The sequence below is a fragment of the Aulonocara sp. 'chitande type north' Nkhata Bay genome, linkage group LG9 (genome assembly GCF_057382095.1).
Source record: "Aulonocara sp. 'chitande type north' Nkhata Bay isolate Kocher_YH1m ecotype deep benthic linkage group LG9, A_spYH_male_GT1.1, whole genome shotgun sequence".
Classification (NCBI taxonomy): domain Eukaryota; kingdom Metazoa; phylum Chordata; class Actinopteri; order Cichliformes; family Cichlidae; genus Aulonocara; species Aulonocara sp. 'chitande type north' Nkhata Bay.
The window spans coordinates 6,857,825-6,882,472 of NC_141352.1; the positions used below are offsets into that span (position 1 = coordinate 6,857,825).

The 24,648-nt window shown below is 44.6% G+C and overlaps 2 protein-coding genes across 8 annotated transcripts; one reads left to right on the plus strand and one right to left on the minus strand.

The window, feature by feature from the left end:
• Window positions 1-575: 575 nt before the first annotated feature.
• On the minus strand, window positions 576-24,535 carry sycp2l (synaptonemal complex protein 2-like). Of its 7 annotated transcripts, none has more exons than XM_086305440.1 (25): window positions 24,428-24,535; window positions 23,876-23,995; window positions 22,785-22,898; window positions 22,599-22,703; window positions 20,325-20,349; window positions 19,969-20,048; window positions 19,606-19,694; window positions 19,470-19,504; window positions 18,981-19,123; window positions 17,120-17,172; window positions 16,989-17,034; window positions 16,801-16,893; window positions 15,703-15,775; window positions 15,456-15,583; window positions 12,062-12,182; window positions 11,897-11,946; window positions 11,763-11,829; window positions 5,531-5,664; window positions 5,407-5,440; window positions 4,519-4,611; window positions 4,283-4,440; window positions 4,114-4,208; window positions 1,544-1,643; window positions 884-930; window positions 576-750 (listed from the first exon to the last, which is right to left on the minus strand). In XM_086305440.1, the coding sequence occupies exons 1-25, from the start codon at window positions 24,428-24,430 to the stop codon at window positions 696-698; spliced, it is 2,061 nt and encodes a 686-aa protein (XP_086161566.1). In that variant the 5' UTR covers window positions 24,431-24,535; the 3' UTR covers window positions 576-695. The 7 variants fall into 7 exon arrangements, with proteins under 7 accessions (XP_086161566.1, XP_086161567.1, XP_086161565.1 ...); XM_086305441.1 differs by having other exon boundaries at window positions 4,114-4,163; window positions 4,283-4,455; XM_086305439.1 differs by having other exon boundaries at window positions 4,283-4,455.
• LOC147321503 (uncharacterized) lies at window positions 8,908-10,809 on the plus strand. The gene is made up of 2 exons (XM_086305235.1): window positions 8,908-9,764; window positions 10,802-10,809. The coding sequence occupies exons 1-2, from the start codon at window positions 9,158-9,160 to the stop codon at window positions 10,807-10,809; spliced, it is 615 nt and encodes a 204-aa protein (XP_086161361.1). The 5' UTR covers window positions 8,908-9,157.
• Window positions 24,536-24,648: the final 113 nt, after the last annotated feature.

Consider the following 24,648-nt stretch of genomic DNA (forward strand, 5'->3'; position numbering starts at 1 on the left):
TCAAGGAGCGCTTCTTTTTTTTAAACTGTGGGCATTATTCCCCTCATATTTATTGTGATTATTAAAATATTTTGTTTGCGTTTGTTCTTTGGAACAGACATCATTTCTCAAGTGCTCCACCAAGTTTGTCTCCACCTGGTGGATTGGTCAAGTCACTGCAGCCTTTCAAACTTTAACCATGGCAATGAGCTGTTACCACTAAAGACAATAAGAAATAAAATATAAACAAATAAATGTCAGCACGTATCGATTATTGTAACGCTCTCCTTTCTAGGCTACCAAAGAAAAGTTTTAGAGGTTTACAGATGGTGCAAGGCAGGCATGCTCTGTGGGGGTTTTTAAAGCTAAGTTGAAGACTCACTTGTTCATCCGATCCTACATGTCTTAATTCGCTGCCTTTAAAAAAAAAAAAAAAAAAAGTTATTTTTAACTTGTGTTTTTAAACGTGTATTGCTGTGCATCACTTTTATTTATCTCTTTATTTTCAAAGAGGTGTACTTTGTCTGAAAGCACTTTATAAATAAAATCATCATCACTACTACAACAAATAAAAATGAACTCACTGACTTCTGCTCTTTGTTTTTATTTGTTGTCTTCAAATATATTTTGTCCGTATTCTGAGGAGAAACTTAAATACTAAACTTTGTGTTCTAACAAAAGAAACTGAAATGTGTCTCTCAAAGACATATGCTTCTTTACTGGCTGGCTGGATGCTCCACCCCCGCCTCGCCACCCTCCGAAGACTTCAACCTGAGGTGACAAAAAATGAATCCTGAAGATTTAAAGTCTGACAAGTTAAAACTAGTCTGGATCAGTTAAGTGTAAGATTTAAAACAAAACTCAAACTCGATCTTTCCGTGTGAACAGGTGGAATCAGACTGACCTCTGCTGTTGTTCAGCGCAGAAGGAGCTGAGTCGCTGCATCTCAGACTGGAAAAAACAATTTTTGGATCAGGTCTTAAAAATTCAACCTTTGGTTTGGAAGAAGCCACAACTTTTCATCAGCTTATGTTTTTCTTGGTTGTTCAGTGCATGTACTACAGACTCATATATTCCTCAAATACACCTCACTGTCATTAGTAGTAGAAGTAGAGATAAGTTTCTCGGGCCCTGCCCTGTTCCCCACCACCAGTCCTCATTTGGGCCACGGTCACTTTAAGTTGCAGTGAGTTGTCACCACATCACCATGAAATGCTTCCAAAGTGGACGTAGCTTTAGGCCTGCTTTGACAATCTCAATGAAGAGAGCACTACAGATGTGAAAGCAGATGATAGAGTGTCAAGAGAGCAACTTTCAGGAGTGGCAGAGAAATGTGTTTAGAGATAAAGTTAAAGAGGCGAGGCAGAGATGGTTTGGAGATGTGCAGAGGAAATATCTTAACTTTGGGGGTTAAGCTGAGGAGAAATGGAAGCTTATGCATAAATGCTAAACATTTTAAAATAAATTTTCAAACTACAACTTTGCAAATCAGAGGCCGTGATTTAGCACTCAAGTGTTTGAGCATGTACACAGACTGTAGTATTACTGCAGTCTGTTGTAGTACCTGGATCTGAGTGGTTAAGGAGTTCAGGTTTGTTGAGTTTTCTTCAAATTGCTTCACCTGATCAGACACACCCTTTTCCAGCCTTTGTAGCAGCAATAACCTGCAAACACACAAACACACAGCGCTGTTTAGTCTGCTGTAGCTGTTGTTCTTTCAGTCTGTATTATTCTGTTTTTCAATTCAACTTTATTTATACAGCGCCAAATGAGAACAGTTGCCTCAAGGTGCTTTATATTGTAAGGTAGACCCCACAATAATCCATACAGGGCAAAACCCAACAATCATATGAACCCCTATGAGCACTTTGGCAACAGTCGGAAGGAAAAACTCCCTTTTAACAGGAAGAAACATCCGGCAGAACCAGGCTCAGGGAGGGACGGGGCCATCTGCTATGATTGGTTAGGGTGAGAGAAGAAAAACAGGATAAAGACACGATGTGGAAGAGAGAGAGATTAATAACAAGTGTGATTCACCAGAGAGTCCTATTAACCCACGTCGAGTGAGTGAAAGGTGACTCGAAAGGAAAAACTCAATGCATTATGGAAATCCCCCAGAGGGGCCTGAAAACTGAAGGCTCTGCCTCCCATTCTACTTTTAAATACTCTAGGAACAACAAGTAGGCCTGCAGAGCGAGAGCGAAGTGCTCTAATAGGGTGATATGGTACTACAAGGTCATTAAGATGAGATGGGGCCTGATTATTTAAGACCTTGTATGTGAGGAGCAGGATTTTGAATTCTGGATTTAACAGGAAGCCAATGAAGGAAAGACAAAACAGGAGAAATATCATATCTCACAGTACAATAATATTGAACGGGTTGCATTGTTGTACATGTCATGTCATGTTTCTCAGGTCTTTGTCTGAATTTCTTATGAACATTACTTGTCATGTTCTCATGTTGTTGCTAAGGATTGTCTTATTGCACTGGAGTCACACTGGGTTAAATATTTACACTTGGGTTTTAAGGGGTATTTATTATTTTCTTCACTATTTTATTTACGGGTTGTACGGAAGCCCCAAACGCAATTTCATTGTTCTCTGACAATGACAATAAATAAATAAAATACTAAAATACTAAATCTGCTCTCTCTTTCTAGTCCCTGTCAGGACTCTTGCTGCAGCATTTTGGAATAACTGAAGGCTTTTCAGCAAGTTTTTAGGACTTCCTGATAATAATGAATTATAGTCGTCCAGCCTGGAAGTAATAAATGCATGAACTAGTTTTTCAGCGTCACTCTGAGACAGGATATTTCTAACTTTAGAGATGTTGCACAAATGGAAGAAAGCAGTCTTACATATTTGTTTAATATGTGCATTGAAGGACATGTCCTGGTCAAAAATGACTCCAAGGTTCCTCACAGCGTTACTGGAGGCCAAGGTAATGCCATCCAGATTAAGAAACCATATTTCTAAGATTTTGAGGGCCGAGTACAATAACCTCAGTTTGATCTAAATTAAGAAGCAGAAAGTTAGCGGCCATCCAGGTCTTTATGTCTTTAAGACATTCCTGCAGTTTAACTCATTGGTGTGTGTTATCTGGCTTCATGGACAGATAGAGCTGGGTGTCATCTGCATAGCAGTGTAAATGTATGCTATGTCTTCTAATGATGCTGCCTAAGGGAAGCATGTATAATGTAAACAGAATTGGTCCTAGCACTGAACCCTGTGGAACTCCATAATTAACCTCAGTGTGTGTGAAGAGGACTCTCCATTTACATGTGCAAATTCGAGTCTATTAGATAGATATAAACCACTGCAGTGCAGTACCTGTAATACCTTCTGTCATTATTCAATGTTATGAGTGTTTGTTCTTTATGTGTGACTCCTCCCACCAGACAATGGCTGTGGGTTTTTCCTTTTCTCTGTCTCTTAGGGATGGACACCTGGGTGTGCCTGCTGAGTTGTTTGGTGGAGTTGGTTCCTGTCCTGGGATTGGATAATTGGTTGATCACCCCCAGTACTTAACCTCCAGCTGAACATCTGTAGGACCAAGGAGCTGGTGGTGGACTTAAGGAGTCAGCACAGAGACTACAAGCCTATTATCATCAATGGAGGTCCAGTGGAGAGTGTGCAGTCCTTCAAGTACATCGGTGACCACATCTCCTCAGACTTGACATGGTCTGCCCACATTCAGGTCCAGACCAAAACAAAAAAACAAAAAACTAGGCAGCACATGTATCATCTCCGACAACTGAGGAAGTTCAGTTTCTCTCCAGGGATCCTCAGGACTTCCTAAACAATTAAATTGGCTACAGAAAAACACCATTGTGTGTTGTAACAGGAACAGAAAGTGATATTCTACCATAGAGGGAGTGAACACCCGGTGACAGCCTGCCTAAGCTTGTTCAGATTTTTATAATATTATAGTTTTAGTTGTAAAATCAGTTGCTCTGCTAGCAGTACAGCTGTGCATGTTTATGAACATGCTCATAGCTCGATAGATGAACCCCTGAGTTGTCTAATCAAGTAGAAAACTAACTTCTTGTGAGTGATGATGTAAAAATAAGAAGTCAAAAGAGATCCTGGGTATGGAGAAGTGGATTCTGGGGAAAGGGATGGTGTATGCTGTACCTGTGTTGATGTAGAGCCATGAGCAGGGCGGACACATGTTGTTGTTGCTCCTTTAGCGAAAGAAGAATTTCAGTTTCAACTTTTTGCCAGTGGCCCTGAAATTTGAGTTACTGATTATCTAATCACAGCCAATAATAAAACCAATAATCAATAAGATGTGGTTACTGACAGTGAAGTGTTCCTCCAGCTGTGCTCTGAAGGTTTTGATGGAAGCTGTGATACCATACATCAGGTCTGACTCTGTCACTGCTCTCAGCTCACAAGTCTCACTGTCCACAGGTGGTCCCGCCTCCTCTGTTAACAGCCCCGGCTCTTCAGGTGAGCGGTCTATAACCAGGTGAGCTGGAGCAAGATTATCAATCATTTTAACTTCAGGCAAACTGTGTGAAAAGTATAAGAATTTACCTGTCGACAGTGGTTTAGATCCTTCTCCCTCTTGTTGAAACGCTGCCCTTCTCTTGTGGACCAACTCACCCTCAGTTTGATCTGACAGGTAACCTAAATACAGGAACAGGTAACAGGTAACCTAAATAGATAAATGTATAAAACCCTTTATACACTGAACAAAAATATAAACGCAACACTTTTGTTTTTGCTCCCATTCCCCATGGGATGGACGTAGAGACCTAAAATTCATTCCAGATACACAATATAACCATCCCTCCCAAACAGTGGTCACAAATCAGTCCAAATGTGTGGTAGTGGGCACATCTGCTATATTGAGATAATCCATCCCACCTCACAGGTGTGCCACATCAGGATGCTGATCTGACATCATGAGTAGTGCACAGGTGTACCTCAGACTGCCCACAACAAAAGGCCACCCTGGAATGTGCAGGTCTGTGCACTACTCATGATGTCAGATCAGCATCCTGATGTGGCACACCTGTGAGGTAGGATGGATTATCTCAATATAGCAGATGTGCCCACTACCACACATTTGGACTGATTTGTGACCACTGTTTGGGAGGGATGGTTATATTGTGTATCTGGAATGAATTTTAGGTCTCTACGTCCATCCCATGGGGAATGGGAGCAAAAACAAAAGTGTTGCGTTTATATTTTTGTTCAGTGTATAAAAAGAGTCTTCAGGTTGTGAGTAAAAAAAAAGAAAGAAAAAAAAAAGAAATTATCAGCTAAAATGAGTCATGTGGGTTTGGTCATTCTTTTTGCTGTCAGTGTTTTTCTGTTACATTTCTCACAGGTCTGCAAAAACAAATGATTAAAAAGGTGTTTCAGATGTCATGAAAGTCAGTTTGGAAGTGACAAATGTGGAGGCTGAGAAGAGCACACCTGAGTCTGGAGCTTTTCTTTTCCTGAACACTTCCTGCAGGAAGAAACAGGAAACTGATAAAAACAAAACAAAAAAACCAAGAAGGAACAATGGATCTGAAAAGAACTATCAAAGGACATGAACCTGCTCCAAAGGGAAGCTGCTTTCTTCAAAGTCCTGGGAGACCTGTAGCTCCACCCCTTTAGGGTCATCTGACACCGGTTCTATTGCATCTGGCAGGTGAGTTTCAACAGTGACGTCGCTGACAGTATGAAAACCTGAAACAGAAAACAAAAAACAGACCTGTAGAGGACAGGAGATCATTACAGTTCTTCCTGTTCAGAGAGGTTCATTTATTTTCCTATAGATGGGACTGGCCTTTAGCAAAGCACAATATTATCCACAGTTAAGCCTATTCAAATGGCAGCCCACGGGCCACATGCAGCCCAGAAGCAACCTGTGAGTGGCCCCGTCTGTGGTCGTGGAAGAAACGCAAAAAAAAATTTAAAAAAATTAAAAATTGAAATTCCTACAGCATAGTGTAGACTGAATGAAACACTCCTAGTAGCCTAGCAATATTTAACCCACAATGCACTGTGACGTAAACATATTAAATAATCATCGTAATATAGGATGCGACAACAGCATGTCTTTCTCAGTCCAAACGCGTAAAATTGACAATGAAAACCTTTCGGTTTAACCCTGCCTGGACTGACAAGTACTTAATCATTTTACCGCCAAATCCAAACACCAAACCTATGTGTTTAATTTGCCGTGAGTGTGTGAAGGCAACACAATGATAAACACCAGACTTCCTATACAAACTTTCCAGAGCGATCGAAGGAGAGGGCTGCAAAAGCACAGTTTAATTGCGAGTTTAACTGCATCTTACAACCGGAGTTGCACTACGATGATGAGGGTCCTGCACAGCCCAAGAGACATGCAGCAGCTTCCCTTCATGTTTGCTGGATCTTGGTGAAAAAGAAAAGGCCTTTCACAGATTCTGAAACAGTGAAATACTGCATGCTGGCCGTGAAAAAATTAAAGTGAGTGTGACATCTGCTATTAAAAACCTGTCACACAGTTCAAATATTCATAGAGTTGAAGTTCTGGCATCAGACGAGTTCGAAGTGCTGTTAGATGACCTGAAGAAAACTGATGCCTATAGCAGGAGATGGGTTCACAGACAGAACTGATAATGCACAGTTGTGCATATATGTCCGTTTTTTTGATGGCATATTGCTAGGCTTACTACCACTAAAGGGACATACAGCTGGCGAAACAATGCTTGAGAAGATTTCAGCTTTTTTTGAGGAAAGTGGTCTGGATTTGAAACTTGTCTGTATACTTGTGACGGAGGAGGCTCCATCCATGGCAGGAGAAGTGAGTGCTTTGGCAGCACGGTGGTTGGCTGTTGAACAAGATGGCGCGGCCACGTCCAGACGCCTTCCTGACCGCTCCGACTATCCACTTTTCTTGTTTTTTACCTATTTTTTGCTCTGGTTTACATCCCAAAATCCTCTAGTCTTATAGTATACGACAGCGGATCACTTGTGCAACCTTGGCACCGATGTTTACATCTAATCTTGGCCACTTTTAAACCTGACCCTTCCTGGCCGCCAGAGATTCTACGCGGCGCGGAGAACAACAAAGGATGGGCCGCTCATCCGAGGCACAGAACAAAGAAGCGCCGGGGAAAACGCGCTGGTATTAGGAACAGACTGAGACAGCAGGCGCATCGCGCACCACTGCCCAGTATCCTACTGGCCAATGTACAATCCATGGAGAACAAGCTCGATGACCTAAGAGCAAGGGTCACCTTCCAACGTGACATGAGGGACTGCAACATTCTGTGCTTCACGGAGACATGGCTGACCCCCACCATGCCGGACCAGGCCGTAACTCCGTCGGATTCATTCTTTGTGCTCCGCGCGGACAGAACGGCAGAGTCGAACAAAACCAAAGGTGGGGGAGTGTGTTTCATGATAAACAGAAAGTGGTGTGATGCCATGAGCATTTCTACTCTCTCCAGCGGCTGCTCGCCACATCTGGAGTCCCTGAGCATTAAGTGCCGCCCTTTCTATCTGCCCCGTGAGTTCACCTCGGTCATCGCCACGGCGGTCTACATCCCACCCCAAGCGGACACAGGTATGGCTTTGTCCGAATTACATGATGTGCTGAGCTCGCTTCAAAACAAGGACCCGGGCGCAGCAGGAGACTTTAACAAAGCGAACCTCAGACAAGTCATGCCAAACTTTTACCAGTATGTCTCGTGTCCAACGAGAGGGGATCGGATTTTGGATCACTGCTACACGCCATACAAGCAGCTATACAAGCAGCTACAAAGCTGTCTCACACCCGGCTTTTGGGAAGTCTGACCACAACGCCATCTTCCTCATTCCCCAGTATAAACAAAGCATACAGAGGGAAGACGTGACCAAGAGGGAGGTAAAACGGTGGACTGCCCAATCAGAAGCTACGCTACAGGACGCACTCAACGACGTCGACTGGGACATGTTCAGAGCATGCGCAGTCGACATCAACGAGTTTACGGAAGTAGCAGTATGCTTCGTCAATATGCTAGCGGAGGAGATTATCCCCACTGCGAGAGTCACCACATTCCCAAACCAGAAACCGTGGATGGACAGATCGATCCGCACTGCAGTAAACGCCAGGACCGCCTCCTACAACGCGGGTCTCGCCACTGGCGATATGAGCGCCTACAAAGCGGCCTCATACGGCGTGCGGCGCGCGGTGAGAGATGCCAAACGCCGGTACCGGGAACGTGTGGAGTCCCGCTTCCACCAGGGCGACACACTGAGTATGTGGCACGGACTACGCACCATTACGGACTACAAAGCCAGGGACCCTGCGCCGATCAACGCCGACTCTGCATTCACCAACGAGCTGAATCGGTTCTACGCCCGTTTCGAGGTTAGCCAGGCGGCTAATGCTATCTACCGCCTGACTACCGAGGACAGTGACGTCATCAGCGAGAGACCGGTGACCAGCATCGCAGAGCATGACGTCCGAGCGGCACTGAGGAGAGTGAACACAAGGAAAGCGGCGGGGCCAGACGGCATCACCGGCTGTCTGCTGTGCTGCTGTGCTGACCAGCTAGCAGGTGTGTTCACTTACATCTTCAACGAGTCCCTGGCGAAGTCTGTGGTCCCCACATGTTTCAAAAGATCCACCATCATCCCTGTGCCCAAGAACAGCAAACCCTCATCCCTGAACGATTACCGGCCAGTTGCACTGACCTCTGTAGTAATGAAGGTGTTTGAGAGGCTGCTGAAGAACATCATCTCCTCCTCCATCCCAGACACCACAGATCCGCTGCAGTTCGCCTACAGATCCAACAGATCCACAGAGGATGCCATCGCCCACGTCCTACACACCACTCTCAGCCACGTGGACAAGAAACAGGGTAACTATGTGCGAATGCTGTTTGTTGATTACAGTTCAGCGTTTAACACAATAGTGCCCTGCAGACTGTTCACAAAGCTGAGGGATCTGGGACTTAACAGCCGTCTGTGTGCATGGGTGTTGGACTTCCTCACTGGCAGAACTCAGGTGGTGAGGGTGGGCAGGTGCTTCTCCAACAGCATCACCATCAACACAGGAGCACCTCAGGGATGTGTCCTCTCGCCACTGCTCTACTCCCTCTACACTTCAGACTGTGTGGCCACCCATGGCTCCAACACCATTGTGAAGTTTGCTGACGACACAGTGGTGTTGGGTGCCATCTCCAACAACGATGAGGCGGCCTACATGGATGAAGTGAAGAATCTGGCATCGTGGTGCCAGGACAACCACCTCCAGCTGAACGTCAGCAAGACCAAGGAGCTGGTGGTGGACTTCAGAAGGGGTCAGCACAGAGACTACAAGCCCATCATCATCAATGGCGCTCCAGTGGAGAGGGTGCAGTCCTTCAAGTATCTTGGTGTCCACATCTCCTCAGACCTGACATGGGCTGCCCACATTCAGGTCCAGACCAAAAAGGCTAGGCAGCGCCTGTATCACCTACGACAACTGAGGAAGTTCAGGGTCTCTCCAAAGATTCTCAGGATTTTCTATACAGGCGCTGTGGAGAGCATCCTCACACAGAACATGACATCGTGGTTTGGGAACAGCTGTGTGAAGGACCAAAAAGCTCTCCAGAGAGTGATCCGTACAGCAGAACGCTGCTGCAGGATTGCTCTCCCCCCGCTTCAGGACACCTACACCAGGAGATGCCGGACTAGAGCAGCGCAGATACTGAAGGACCCGTCCCATCCTGGCAACAAACTGTTCCAACTTCTGCAATCTGGTAGAAGGTTCCGCATCATCCGGGCAAGGACAGAGAGACTCAAGAGGAGCTTCTATCCCCAAACCATCCGTGCCCTAAACACACACACCCGCCCTCTCACATCATCTATAATTGACTGAGTCAGGACTCTTCCAGACACTAAACCAAGGCACAATGTACATTTCAATTCCTTTAACTTTAATATGTTTATATTGTCTATCCTGTAAAATAGTCAGATGTCTATTCATATTAATGTACAGAATTCACCTGCTTGCTGCTACTGCACATTCACCCAGTGTATATACTATATACACACACTATATATATTCAAATCAAATCAAATCAAATCACTTTTATTGTCACATCACATGTGCAGGTACATTGGTACAGCACATGTGAGTGAAATTCTTGTGTGCGAGCTTCACAAGCAACAGAGTTGTGCAAATACAATAATGTAAACAAGCAAAATACAAGAATGGCTACATCTGAAACTAATAAATATATGTACAATATATAATAGTATATGCATTTCTGGATGTGTATACTAAATATTTTTGTGTGTGTGTGTGTGTGTGTGTGTGTGTGTGTGTGTGTGTGTGTGTGTGTGTGTGTGTGTGTACACACATATTTTACAAATTAAATAGAGTAAACAATAAATATATAAAATAAAATATACAGAGTGTAGACATGTGCAAAACAGTGGCGTTACTGTACAGTATGGAGTGCATAATGTTAAAGTTCTAGTAGTGAAGCTGAGGTGTCTATGACGTGTTCAGCAGTCTGATGGCCTGGTGGAAGAAGCTGTCTCTCAGTCTGCTGGTACGGGACCGGATGCTGCAGAACCTCCTTCCTGATGGAAGTAGTCTGAACAGTTTATGGCTGGGGTGACTGGAGTCCTTGATGATCCTCCCCGCTTTCCTCAGGCACCGCTTCCTGTAGATGTCTTGGAGGGAGGGAAGCTCACCTCCAATTATCCGTTCAGAGCACCGCACTACTCGCTGGAGAGCTTTGCGGTTGTAGGCGGTGCTGTTGCCATACCAGGTGGTGATGCATCCAGTGAGGATGCTCTCAATGGCACAGTGATAGAAGGTCCTGAGGATGCGGGGGTTCATGCTGAATCTTTTCAGTCTCCTGAGAAAGAAGAGGAGCTGCTGCGCCTTCTTCACTGTTTTGTTTGTGTGTACTGACCACGTAAGATCCTCAGCCAGATGTACACCAAGGAACCGGAAGCTGCTCACTCTCTCCACAGCAGCGCCGTTGATGGTGATGGGGGTGTGTACTTCTCTGCACCTCCGGAAGTCCACTATCAACTCCTTTTTTGCACATGTCGAGGAGCGTGTCAGGCTACATTTCACTGTGTGTTATACTTGTATAACTATGCATGTGACAAATAAAGAACCTTGAACCTTGCACTGCATTGTTCATCAGACTGTGTTGTACACAAAACTAAGTGCGGAGCTCAAAACCACAATGGACAGCGTCATGGCTGCAGTTTATTTTATTCGCTCAACATCAAGCCTCCAGCACTGCTTATTCCGCATGCTGCTCGCAGAAAAGTCTGCTGAGCACCATAACCTGCTGTTGCACAACGATGCCAGGTGGCTGTCCAAAGCCAGGGCACTGGAGCATTTCTGTGATGTCAAAGAGGAGATCACAGCAGGCAAAAAAAAAAAAAGCAGAAACTGCAGATGTGACCATTGTCCTTTAAAATATGTCTGTTTCAGCAAAATATTTATTTTGAAAGGGAATTTTCAAAATGTTTTGTTTTTTTATTTCAAATGTGCAAAGAGTTTAGTTAGAGCTCCCCTTTTTAATGGCCCTTTTTTGTGAGCGGTCACCAGATTCACAGGGAAAAAAAAAGAATAAACATTACTTGTTTTTCACTTGTGTGGGTTTGAAATGGATCATGATCTGCTGCTTACTGACTGCAACAAAAGATCAGTTCCTCGGTTTCAAAATCTTTCCCAACGATTGAGTTGAATAGCCGTGATTCACAGTGATAAACCACTGAGACGTTCATTTGTTTAGATCTTTACAGTAACTCTAAACTTCGAAATAACCCGGGGCTTAAAGAAGAAGCTAACTTACTGTGACATCCAGACGTCGTGTGTCTGATTTGATCAAACAGGACCTCCGCTGCACTTCTGGCTGCAGGCTAAAAGCAGAACCCTGAAGGTTAGACATCAGAAACAAACTGTTTATTTGTTGGCGATTGTTGTTACCTTGGATACAGTGGAGTCGTCTTCACTGCTCGGAGACGACAGAGGTAAAACTATGGAAGGAGAAAGGTTAGTTAATTTGTAACGATAACACAATGAAAGCCATCTCCCTCTGATGATGGTGCGGTGATAACAATTATGTACAAGTTCAATGAAGATGTGACTCACTCTTAAGCTGGCTCTTACTTGGCGCCTTCTTATGGCCATACGCTCGTCTGCCATGTTTGTTTGTAGTCGAGGCCTGGGCTGTACCGCCTGGATCTTTGACATGTGGGGTATTCTGCACTTTCTGTCAGAGTGGGACATCATCAACATGAAATAGACAGACTAATATTAACTCCACACAGGAAATTTACTTGTTACATCAAGAGACCAGAAGACAAAATAATAATAATAATAATAATAATAATAATAATAATAATAATAATAATAATAATAATAATAATAATAATAATAATAATAATAATAATAATAATAATAGATTGGGTGCCTTGAAAAGCGCTATATAAATCCAAAGCGCTTTACAATACCACTATTCATTCACTCTCACATTCATACACTGGTGGAGGCAAGCTACAGTTGTAGCCACAGCTGCCCTGGGGCAGACTGACAGAAGCCAGGCTGCCATATCGCGCCATCGGCCCCTCTGGCCAACACCAGTAGGCAGTAGGGTAAAGTGTCTTGCCCAAGGACACAACGACCAGGACCTCACTAGAGCCCAGGGATCGAACCGGTGACCTTCCGGTTACAGATGCGATTCCCAACCCCCTGAGCCATGGTCGCCCCCGAAAATAAATTCGTGATTACTAGAAAAACTTAATAGAACAAACAGTGTGCAATAAAGCTAAACACTATAATACTTACAAATGGATGCTATTTACAGTAAATAAAGTCTGAATATTTTTGCAGACAGCTATCACAGCTGTGTACTGCAGTCTGCTGTGGGGATGAAGGGCCTACGACCCTGCTCCTACACCGTGACTAACAGCCCACTGCTGAAGGAGCTGTTCAGGGCCTCCACAGTCTCATGCAGGGGGTGACCAGTGTTGTCCATAATGAACAAGGCCCAGCATCTCTATGGGGTCTGGAGGACTGTCCAGGATAGAGCTTGCCTTCTTCACCTATTAATCTGTTGCTCTCCATCTCTCCCTTGCCTCCCCAGCAGACAACTGCATAAAAGATAGCTGAAGCCATCACAGTGTAATAAACACTCTTCACTAATATCCTGCACATGCCTGTCCAGCACATGGAGCCCACTTTAAAACAGCTTGTACAGTGCGTGAGCGTTGTGTGTCCAGTTTATTGTTAAGGTGAAGTACCCAGGGATCTTTACCTGTCCCAACCCTGATGTCCAAACAGGTTTGAACAGACACTCCACTCCCCCAGCCCAATCATCTCTTTTGCAAACCCCCGCGTCTTCGACAAATGTCAGCTTTTGTTCCCATGATTTCACACCTCTCAGCCCTCACCTACTCTTCTGCTACACAAGACTCCATCTCACAGCTCCCCTCCTCCACCACCATCCTGTCCCTGTCAGTACTTCAGGCGAGGAATGGCTCAAGGTCAAGGTGAGAAAGGCTGCAGGTCTGGATGGCATCAGCTCCAGGCTCCTGAGGAGCTGTGCAGACCAATTGTGTGGCATCCTGGCATACATGTTCAGCACGAGCAGGGGAAGCTCCACAGCTGTGGAGTGGTACTAGTACTGAAGACCACAGATCCTGGATGGACCTCAACAGCTGATGAAGACCCTTGAGAGGTTGGTACTCAAACATCTTCGCCCTCTGACGTCTTAATTGGATCTGCTGCAGTTGGCCTACGACCCTAGCACTGGGCTAGATGATGCCAACATCTACCTCCTGCACCAAGCTCTGACTCACTGGAGTCTGCAAGCAGTGTGGGGATCATTTTCTTTAATTTCTCAAGTTCTTTTGGGGGGGGGGGGGGGGGGGGGGTGTTTTTGTTTTGTTTTATTATTCATCTTCTCTAGTGGTTGTTATGCTGGATGCTGGTTATGCAGGTTAGATTGGTAAAACAAAAGGAATGCAGAGAAATAGAAATAAAAGAAAAGGGTGAAGTAAACAGAGTTCTCTAACAAAGCTCACTCATATGATACACAGCACCTAAAGACAAAACAGAGGGGGCACACAAACAAATATACAGCTTGTGTGTGTGTGTGTGTGTGTGTGTGTGTGTGTGTGTGTGTGTGTGTGTGTGTGTGTGTGTGTGTGTAGTGATTTAAAAATCATTGTGAGGCTGCAATCAAGAAACCCTTCTGAGACCCAGCAACCAGACCAATCCTCTACCCTTAATAACAAAGGGATGTAGATGCAGCGAGCCCTAGATCCAGGCCTGTCCACCTACACCTTCTGAAGCGTGGATGGGCAGGTGGCCCCGTGCTCTGCAGTGATCCCGGGTGCAGTGTACTCGCCCCCACCAAGATGTTGGGGACTCCCTGGAAAGAGAGAGGTTCAGTAAGCACCGCCAGTTCTCACACCCTGCCACAGGGCAAGAAAGAACGGACCAGTGTTGAGTGCAGCACCAAACTGGAGGCCAGCACCCTTCCTCCCCACCACAGTGAGTACTCCAGCTCAACCTCTCAAAGCACCAGCACATCACTCAACCGACAGTGAAGACAGAAGAACAAGACAAACTAGCCTGAATTGGAGACAAGCCACAGCACCAGCTCCCCCAAGCCATCTAAACTGCTCCCTCTCCTGAACATGTGAGGACGACAACAGACCCCCCACACTGACACCAGTGAACATTCAGGGAACGGACCTGTACCTGGGTGTTCACCTGAACAATAAACTGGACTGGAGTCCCAACACTGACGTTATTTACAGTATGGGTCAGAGCAGACTCCACCTGCTGAGGACAACAAGATCTTTTCAGGAGCATACCCTGCACTCCAAGACCTCTGTTGTGGCCTCGGCCATCATCTATGGTGTTGTCTGTTGGAACAGCAGCTTCTCTACAGCTGAGAGGAAGCAGTTGGATAAGCCCCATACGAGGCCAGCTCTGTCCAAGGATGCCCCCAGTGCAGGTAGTAGGAGACAGAAGAACTCCAATGTCTCCCAACCCGTGCATGAAGCTGTTGCAGAACTGGAGAGCCCCTTCAGTGACAGACTGCCGCATCCACAGTACACAAAGAAGCGTTATGGCAGGTCCTTCCTCCCAGCAGCTGTTAGACTTTTATAACCATTGATGCAGCTTCTCATAACACCGAGAAATCAAACAAAAAATAAAACCATGGCTCAGGTACAAATTCAAGTCTGAAGAGAGACCGGTTATCAGAAGAGAAGCACTGACAGATTTAAACTACTTGTGTCACCTGTCTAAGACACGCAGACTGCAGATCTGATGATACAATTACAAATATTGATCCTTGACCAGCAGTCATCAAAACCTTTTTGTTCAAACATGGTAGGGGTTTTTGTTTTGTTTGTTTTTTTTACAGGAAAAACTGATTAGAAGTCCAATAACAGAACAGTCATCACTGTCTTTGCGAGTTGGCGAGACAGAGCGGCAGGCTGACAGGACAGGTGGTGAGACAAACCATTACCATGAACACTCTCCCAGCTGCCTCTTCCAGTTCTTTGTGGTGTTTGGAGTTGAAGGTCAGCTCCACTGTCTGGCCTCTGACATTGTGGTGCATGATGGGATTGTTCAGCCAGAAACTGAGGACCGTCTCTTCCCCAGGGCATCATGGGAAAAACAGAATTGTCCAATTCATGCTCTGGTCCTACTTATACATGATCTAACATACCTGAATGCTTCAACATGCTGGATTTTAGGGTTAAAGTTCTGACCATTCTGTTTGACCTGCAGACTGTAATGATCCACCTCCTCCTTCGGCACATGAATGGATCCCCACAGGAAACCCTGAACAAAAACATAACCAGAACACAGCAGGAGAAAAATGTGAATATGCAGCCAAACTCAGTGTCCAACTAAAACTTCAAGGCAGTTGTTCCCTTTGGTGCTTTTAAACAAAACCTTATTGCATTATTTGACACAACATTTTATTTGAGGGTGCCTTTCAGAAACCCAAGGTCACCTTACAAAGCAAAAAAATGAAAGGGGCAATAATTATAAAACAAGTTATCCATCCATCCACTTCTCTTTTTCAGAGTTGTGGGGGGCGCTGGAGCCTATCCCAGCTGTCATAGGGCAATAGGCGGGGTACACCCTGGACAGGTCGCCAGTCTGTCGCAGGGCTAACACACACAGACATCCATTCACACTCACATTCACTCCCACATTCATACCTATGGACAATTTAGTTTAATCAATTAACCTATCCCCACAAACTGCATGTCTTTGGACGGTGGAAGGAAGCCGGAGTACCTGGGAGAACATGCAAACTACACACAGAAAGACCCCGGCCTGATGGTGAAATTGAACTCAGGACCTTCTTGGTGTGCAGCAACAGTGCTAACCAGTGTGCTGCCCATAAAATAAGTTAAAATTGCAAAACAGAACTTGACAACAGATAAAAATCAGCAAAAAAGTGAATAAGCCAGTTTGAACAGATGGGTTTTGAACTGTGACTTAAATATAGGAAGAGAGTCTACATTTCTTATGGCTGGAGGAACAGAGATCCAGAACCGAGGAGCAGAGCAACTGAAGGCTCCCCATAGTGGTAAGACGAGGAGAAGGAACAACTTGAATGGCAGACGAGGATCTGAGAGGCGGGAAACAGTGTTGGAATGAAGTAGATCACAGAGATAAGGAGCAGATTTATGGATACACTTCCAAGTGAGAAGTAAGATTTTAGAGTTTATCCTGGCTTCTATTGGCAACCAGTGAAGCTGCCGAAGAATTGAATACAGCTTATCAAGCAAGCCCCCCAAAACAACCTAAAGTCTGTCAGTTCTACAGTAAAACTTCATAGTATGGAGTACTACCTGAGGCTCATCAATGAAGAAGCTGACACATCCTGAGCCCGTGTTAAAGTCTATCCAGAACTCATCTAGTTTCTCATCTTTTGGACGAAAGAGCTGCACAAGAAAACATACAGAGTCTGAATACAAATGCCAAAAAAAATTACGTCCTTTTTAAAAAAAATTTATTTTTCAAAGGGTGAAAAATGTACCTGAGTGGAACTGAGAAAGGCACGGAGGCAGGGAATAGTGTAGACGCTGAGAGACAGAACACAGGTAACTACTGTGATCAGAGTTCTCCGATTTACTTTATATTAATAAATATTTAAATATGGTTCATCACCTCCCCTGGTTTCCATGGTAGCAGTTGACAAAATTCAAGAATCGTCTGCAGTCCTGCACAGTGAGACAGATGGCTGACTTACTTCATAAAAAAATTAAAAACCTGTATAAAGACAGTTAAGCCAGTTTCCCAGATATGCGGTTCAGTTGGCGTCATCGATCCACGACGTGATGAGACCCTGTTGGTTTATCCCAACCTCACCTGTGGTCACAAGCCGTGGCATGGACTAAAAGACACAGAAAATAGCTTCCTCTGGCTCTTCCTTGAGATGGGGTGAGGACTTTGGTCATTTAGGAGGGGTAGAACTGCTGCTGCTCCACATCAAAAGTGACATCTCCTCGGTGAGGTATTGCAGGAATGGAGGTCCAGGCTAGACCCAGGACATGCTGGTTAGATTAGAGCAATTGGCTGTCTGGTTGGGTTTTTATTGAAATTATTTTCTAGACTCCACCTCTCTGGGAACATCTTAGGCTCTCCGAGGAATGGAGGCCCATCTCACCTCACCACACTCCCTGCCAGTGGCTGATGCCCTCAGACGTTGGTGTGTTTGTGGTTCTTGGTGTCTGGGGCCGAGAGCTCATGTATGTACCGATTCATGGCCGATTGGCGGGCCCTGGCGCCTGTGGCCCAGGTGGGCCTCTTCCGGGGGATAGGGTGCCCTCAGGCCTGTGGGCATGGGGCTCGGTCCTCTCTGGCACAGCTGGCTGCCGGCAAAGCATGTGGGCACGTCACAGCAACCCCCTCTGGCCTTTGCTCTGTGGCTGCTGGGTGACCTCTCGTTTGGGGCTCTCCTCAGCTCTTCCCAGGAGGGTGGCACGGTTGCCCCCCTGGTGGTCCTCCTTGGGTTCTTGTACTCTGGGACCTGGATCTCCTCCATACCTGCTATATGCCCTGGGGGACGGGGCTATGGCTCCCCACACTCCCTAGCAGACCATTACATGGAGAAACCTTTTGAATACAAGTGTGCTGATCCACACAGGTGTGCACACAGACACAAACTACACCTTTCTTGGCTGCTGCCTCAAAGCACATTGTGCACTGTTGAGCTTGCGAACTGCACAATAACATGTAATATTTAGTATCTACTGTTAGCTAGTTTATTGTGATGGTGCTGTATTTATTATGTTGCTCTTTTTTGTTTGTTTTTTAATTATAATAAAAGGTTTACCAATTGGACCAATATGGCAAGGCCATGATGATCCAATTGGTAAACTAAATCCGCTTGGCATCTTTTTTGGCCTTCAGACATCAATTCTGATGCCTAAGATCCAAACGGGACAGGCAAAAAAGACAAACAAACAAAAAAACAAAACAGAAAATAAATTATTTTCTACTGTGGCCAAAATGACCTTGGTTCACTTTAGTCAGTTCAGTTTTATTTGTATAGGACCAAATAACAACAGTTGCCTTAAGGTGTTTTATCAAATGACTCTTGCACAAATAATGTTTATGTGAAACACGGAAAACAGTGATGCCAGAATGATAGCTGGCTAATAAGCTGTTACATTAATGCTGCATGTTTAGCCTAAAAGCTTCAAGTTATATTAGAGAAGATTGTTGTTTGTTTGTTTTTTTAATATACAAATTGTCAGAAAAAAAAACATTTTTTTTCCCTTCAAGATCACATTAATGAAATACTAATAATGCTTTGTGGATGTACTTGTTTTTAGGGTATGAATCCAGTCCAATCTTGTGGCTGACCCGAGGTAGACTTGGAGAAAATTTAAAGATTCACTTTGATTACTCAGAAGGTTCAATACAGGCTTTACAACCTGAACTGTGTGTGTTGTGTTCATCACACTGTGGAATTTAAACAGAAAGCTTGGAAATGACATACAGAGTGAGACAGCTGAGAACTCACCGACTCAAAATCAGCATCTCTGATGTCACAGAAAGCCATGCTGATGTCAGGGATGGAGAACCACTGACTGGCTTTCTGCATGCGGTCTCTGCGTGGAGTCATGCGACACAGAGCTTCTGACAGGCTGACCTGCAGCTCATAGTCTGAAACGGAGAACTACAAACGTGGCTGTCTGTAATAACACTTTTATTCTAGGCCCTTTCCTGTTTACGGGCTTCCTGTCTAACATAGAGGTGACAAACATGACGCTTCTATATATTCACTGCTAACAGCACTGAGGGGACGGTGTGCTCAGGTGTTCCAAGTGCAGAGTCAAGACTCGGCTCTAAACTCTTCTGTTCACACTCATGAGACTTCCTCAGGACATCGTTTAACCACAGCGATTCTAAATATCCGTAAAGCATTATGACAGGTGAAGAGAAAACAATCCCAATAAAGAAAACAAGAATCGCTCATGTTGAATATTCGGTGCGATTTGCTGTAACTCACCTCCAACTGTCAGAACTGCTGCAGCCACCTGGGGTCTGTCAGACAGGCAATCAAGCAGATAGTACTGAATTTAGATGGGTATACATGTGCTGGTTAGAAACATTTCAATGTAAAAATCTCAGTGTGCACTACAGACAGCATTTGGTTTTGATTCTGGTCATTCTGGATCAGTCGCCTCTGTTCTCGGCTCAGAGACTCCAGCACGCTGTTGAAAGTCCTGATGGCCTGAAACAAGAGAAATTACACTGAGGTCAGTCATCCAGATCACGGTGATCTAAGGAGCGTGGAAAGAAAAGCCACTGGAGTTCTTTGAGTTTCTTTGAGAAACTTAACTGCTCCTTTGGTTCATCCGCTTCTCTTTCCACGCTCCTTAGATTGCCTCTGTATTGTCCAAATACTATGTGACCCAGCTGTTCTTTAGAGTCAGAGCAAAGCTGTGTACAAAAACACATCACAGCCCAGCACAGACAATGAAAAGCACACTGTGTGAGTGCATTACCTCCAGTCTCAATGGGAAGTGAACTTCTGTTTCCAGAGTCAGATGAACCAACTGCAGAAGAACTACTGACAGCTGACTCACTGAGAAACGGACAGGTAGTAGATGACAGGACGGACAGGTGAGACTCATGCTTCGGTGGGAAATCTACATCATAACTTACACTGCCACCAGAAACTCATTTGATCCCTACACTGTAACCTTCCAAGAAATGTACCTACATGTCACTGAACTACCTGGAAGGTTGTGGTTTAGGGATGAAAGGAGCTGCCAGTTAACGAAGCTAGGACATCATCATCTCCAGCAGAAGTCTAAATGAAGCCTAACACATGAAGATCAAAGCAAAGACAGAAACCAACCTGGAAGAGAAGCTTGGCCAAGCAGCTGAAACGAGACGATAGAGAGTGTATTTAATGAGCCTGGTTCATCTCCCAGCAAACAGCAACTCTTACATCCTATGTTACACTGAATTAATGTGGAAAAGATTTTAATGACGGTTTCACTCCATCAGCAAAGTGTTTAGCATTGACCCAGTTATAAAATCGATCAAATTAACTGCATTAATCAGACATCTGCAGCCAGAGCCTGTAGCGAGCACAAAGTTGTACAAAACAAATGTTTGGGGTTTTTCTGCTTCAGGGTTCTGCGGTAGGACCAGTTCTGTTTACGTTATGAACTCTCTTTGTTAGAGTTAGCAGGAGCTGCATGTACTGAGAGGAAACTTAAAGCTCGCAGAAACTGTCTACAGTGTTGGCCTCTTATTGGTGGATGACTGGATATGTAAAGCGCTTTGGGGTCCTTAAGGACTAGTAAAGCGCTATATAAATACAGGCCATTTATTGTGAGTTTTAGCTCCAGGCTCACCATGAATCCCAGACTGTTCAGAAACACAAGCTGGATGCAGCTTTGGCCAACCTCCAGGAGAACATCTCTCATCACAACAAAGTGAAGGAGCTCTTCTGTCATAGTGGTCATCACTGTGTCGGTTACCTGTAATGCTAAAATAAAGCTGTAGCAGAGAGAGCTTGAAGGCCACCACATCTGGTGCTGCCAGAGTCCAAGACCAGAGCAGAATCTTTACAGTGACCCCAGTACAGGACTTTGGATCCAAACCAATGGCAGAAATGATTTGACTTGGACCGGGAGGTGACATGGATGAATGAAGTACAGCTAGATCCTAATCACCCAGACACATTAGGGAATCATTTCCAGGTCCATCACTATATGTGTTCAACAGGACGTTAGATTTGATCTCACATACTTAACGGTACGAAACAGTAAATGAAGTGTGATGTATTCATTTGGGGCACAGAGTGGAAAAAGGTGTGTCTGAGCATGTCCAGTGGTGCTTTTTATTTCTAAAGTAACAGTTACACATATGAAAGTTTAAACTGGACCCATGGAAACATGAAAGCATCCTGTTCCACAGCCTGATGAATGAATGCGATTGGTTGGACAGGTGTTCTTTGTGTGCGTTCTGCTTGTCCAGAGACTTGGCACGTGAACACATGGACAGTCCGTCTGAGCTGGGCTTCATTCAGCGGTATCGAACAGCGCTTTAAATTTACACAGATCCATTTGAAGGTTTTACAGCTCTAACGTATAACCTGTGAAATAATCAGCAGTACTGCATTTTACCACCAAATCACCAGAACCCATTTCTGTAATCCCAGGAGTTTGATTCTGTTCATCTGGACATTTTTAGTGGGACAAACGTTTCATCGTCAGGTGACTTCTTCAGTGTCAGCTGACTGCAGGTTTCCCCAACCTTAGACACAATCTGAAATCTGTGAGGTCAGTTTCTTCTTTCACCATCTTACAGTGCTGTAATCACAGCCATTCCCCAACTCTCTGTGAACTGTACTATGTCCAGAATCAGCCTTTTGGGATTTCCTTACCTGGATGATTGAGCATGCATCAAGACCTTTCTGCAACATTCTGCTACCTTTTACAACACTGTAGCATTTTATTCATGTTGTTTATAGATTTTTAATCACCAGTGGATAGAAATAATTTCCTGTGCAAGACAATGAGCTACATCAAGTCATATAAGCTGTTTCTTTCAGATTGATAGAATGCTACCAACACCACCTTTAATGTCAGCATGCAGGGTGTGAACACAGCGAGTTGATAACCAGCTTAACAGTTTATGGTGACTGCTAACATCAGGGTAAGTGGATTCAGATAAAAAACCCTGGGTATGTTCTCAGACATCCATGTCATCGTAGTCTAAGGAGCTTGGAAAGAAAAGCGTCTGGACTTCTTTAAGTTACTTGAAGACGTTTCACCTCTCATCCGAGAAGCTTCTTCAGTTCTAAGGTCAAATGGTGGAGAGTCCCAGAATTAAACCCAGTGGAAGTATCCCACTGGGTTACTCCTTCGTACCTCTTTGGGGGGGATACTTTGGGGTGAAACATCTTCAAGCAACTTAAAGAAGTCCAGACGCTTTTCTTTCCAAGCTCCTTAGACAACCCTGGGTATGTTAAACTCACTTTATAGAATAAGTCCCAGGTGAGATGTTTAGCATCTGTTACCATGGCGATTCAACAAGTAAAACAATATTGGCCTTATCGAAGCTAACACATGGATGTGGCTCCACAGTTATAGCCCTCTGGGTAGAGAAATGTTCTCACCAGGAAGAAGTCAAAGAACTCCTCAGTGAGATTCAGCAGGGGGGTGGAGATTCTCTGAAGGTCAGAAGTCAGCCGTTCACAGACCGCTTCAAACCACATCAATGCCTAAAAGGCAAACAACAACATGAAGGTAATGTGACGCATGACATCTGACCCGATTTATTCTGACAAATTTAGACAGATTACTTTAGCAGTCAGTCCATGACCGATGAGCATCTGCAGGTCTTCTTTGTTCTCTGCCAGAATCCCCAAAGACTTCAAGACAAGCATAGCTCTGCTGAAACCAGAATCACGCAGCTCCTAACAACCAAGCAAGCAAACAGGTGTGTGGTAAGACTCAGTCATGCTCACATCACTCTGATGCTTTATTGATCCTGCAGTGGAAACGGACGTTACACAAACAGGAGCATAAAGAACACAAACCTACTACAAACCAAGTAAAACGTACCACAGAGGCACGCTGAGGCCTTTTAACGTCAGGCAGGCCAGACGTTTCACGTACAACAGCGTGACTCAAACACCTCCACATGGAATACTTTGTTTGACATGAAACTTTGATTATGAACATGTCGGGTCTTTATGGCTGCTTGGAACCTTCCAGAGCGCTTGCTTTAACATGGACAAAACTAAATGTAATCAGTGGACTTTCCACATCAGCTGGTATGAAATATGAACTTATCGTGCAGATTTTTAGTCCCAAACCCAGGCACTCTCAGAGGCATCAACACAAAAGCCCATTTCATTTAGCAGACAGACTGAGGAGCATGCTCAGTCTGACTTCATTCTGGCCAATGATTTTCAGCCAATCACAGAAAACATCCTGAGGTCATGTGACTTGTTAAAGGTAAATGACATAATTTACCTTTCTGTTCATCATTTAAACTTCATTGTTTTCTAAAAGCTGTAACAGGAGGATAAGATGATGCCTGAGCTCTACAGCATCTTTATGTTAACTTTGATCTAACCTGTCACCAGGTGAGAGGCAGGTGCACCTGAATGGCAATGTGGTGGTCAGCTTGGCCCAGACAGGACGTTTAATCTTCCGTCTGTAACAGCACCAACTGTTGCACCACCCTGACCTCAGGACAGGCACTGCATCAGGTGGTTTCTAATGGCACAGGTCAACAAACCAACACAGTGTGGGCAGACACTGCCCCTTGGTGGTGAAGGTTTTTGTTAAATGCATAAACTTTTAAAGCTTAAGTGAACATTTGTGGTGAACATGGAGAACTCCTGTCTGATAGTCATGCATAGAGAACAAACAGTTACCCCCTTACCTTGGTAACCAGCTGGTCCAGCCGGGTGAGGGTGCTGCTGGTCAGTCCTTCATAGTAGAGCAGAGAAGCCAGATGGGACGTGTCTCCATGGAGCATACAGTCCTCCACCTGAACCTCGAACTGAGCGACAGGGAGATGCAGGTGTGTAAAACCATCAGACATAAAGTGTGCTCCCTGCACCAGACCCCACTGACATTCACTCTGATTTAAGAATCAGACGTTTGTTTGCTCCCAGTTTAAATGCAAAAGGATCACTTCCGGTGACGGACAGCAGGGGGCAGTACAGGCTGGACTGTGTGGCACAGGGGTGGACAAAATAACAGAAACACCCGCAGAAGCTGCTGTTAAACACGTTTTTAAAGTTAAAAACGATTTTGAATCGATATAGAAGCGTTATTGATTCCTAGTATGTGATGTCATCACCCTGATCTATGACGCACTGCAGTTTTCGGAGTTTCATAAATCGAGCAGGGAAACAACCAAAGTTCATAAATATACTTCCAATCGATACTTGACTTAATGATCAGTGATCATATCAAACTGTGAGTTTACCATCGCGTCTCCTCGTCCTCCCTCAGCTTCTGATGTGACGGGGGCGCGCACAGCTGGAGGTCATTAACTCATCACAGAGAAAGTAGTTCCGACACGCGAAGGAATATCGGCTTCTTTTTCGTGTACTTTGAGATTCTCATAAAAAATTGTAAATAAAATTAATGAAAATCTTAAAAATCAACTTTCATTTAAAAAAAAACTGTTTTAATGAGAAACACCAA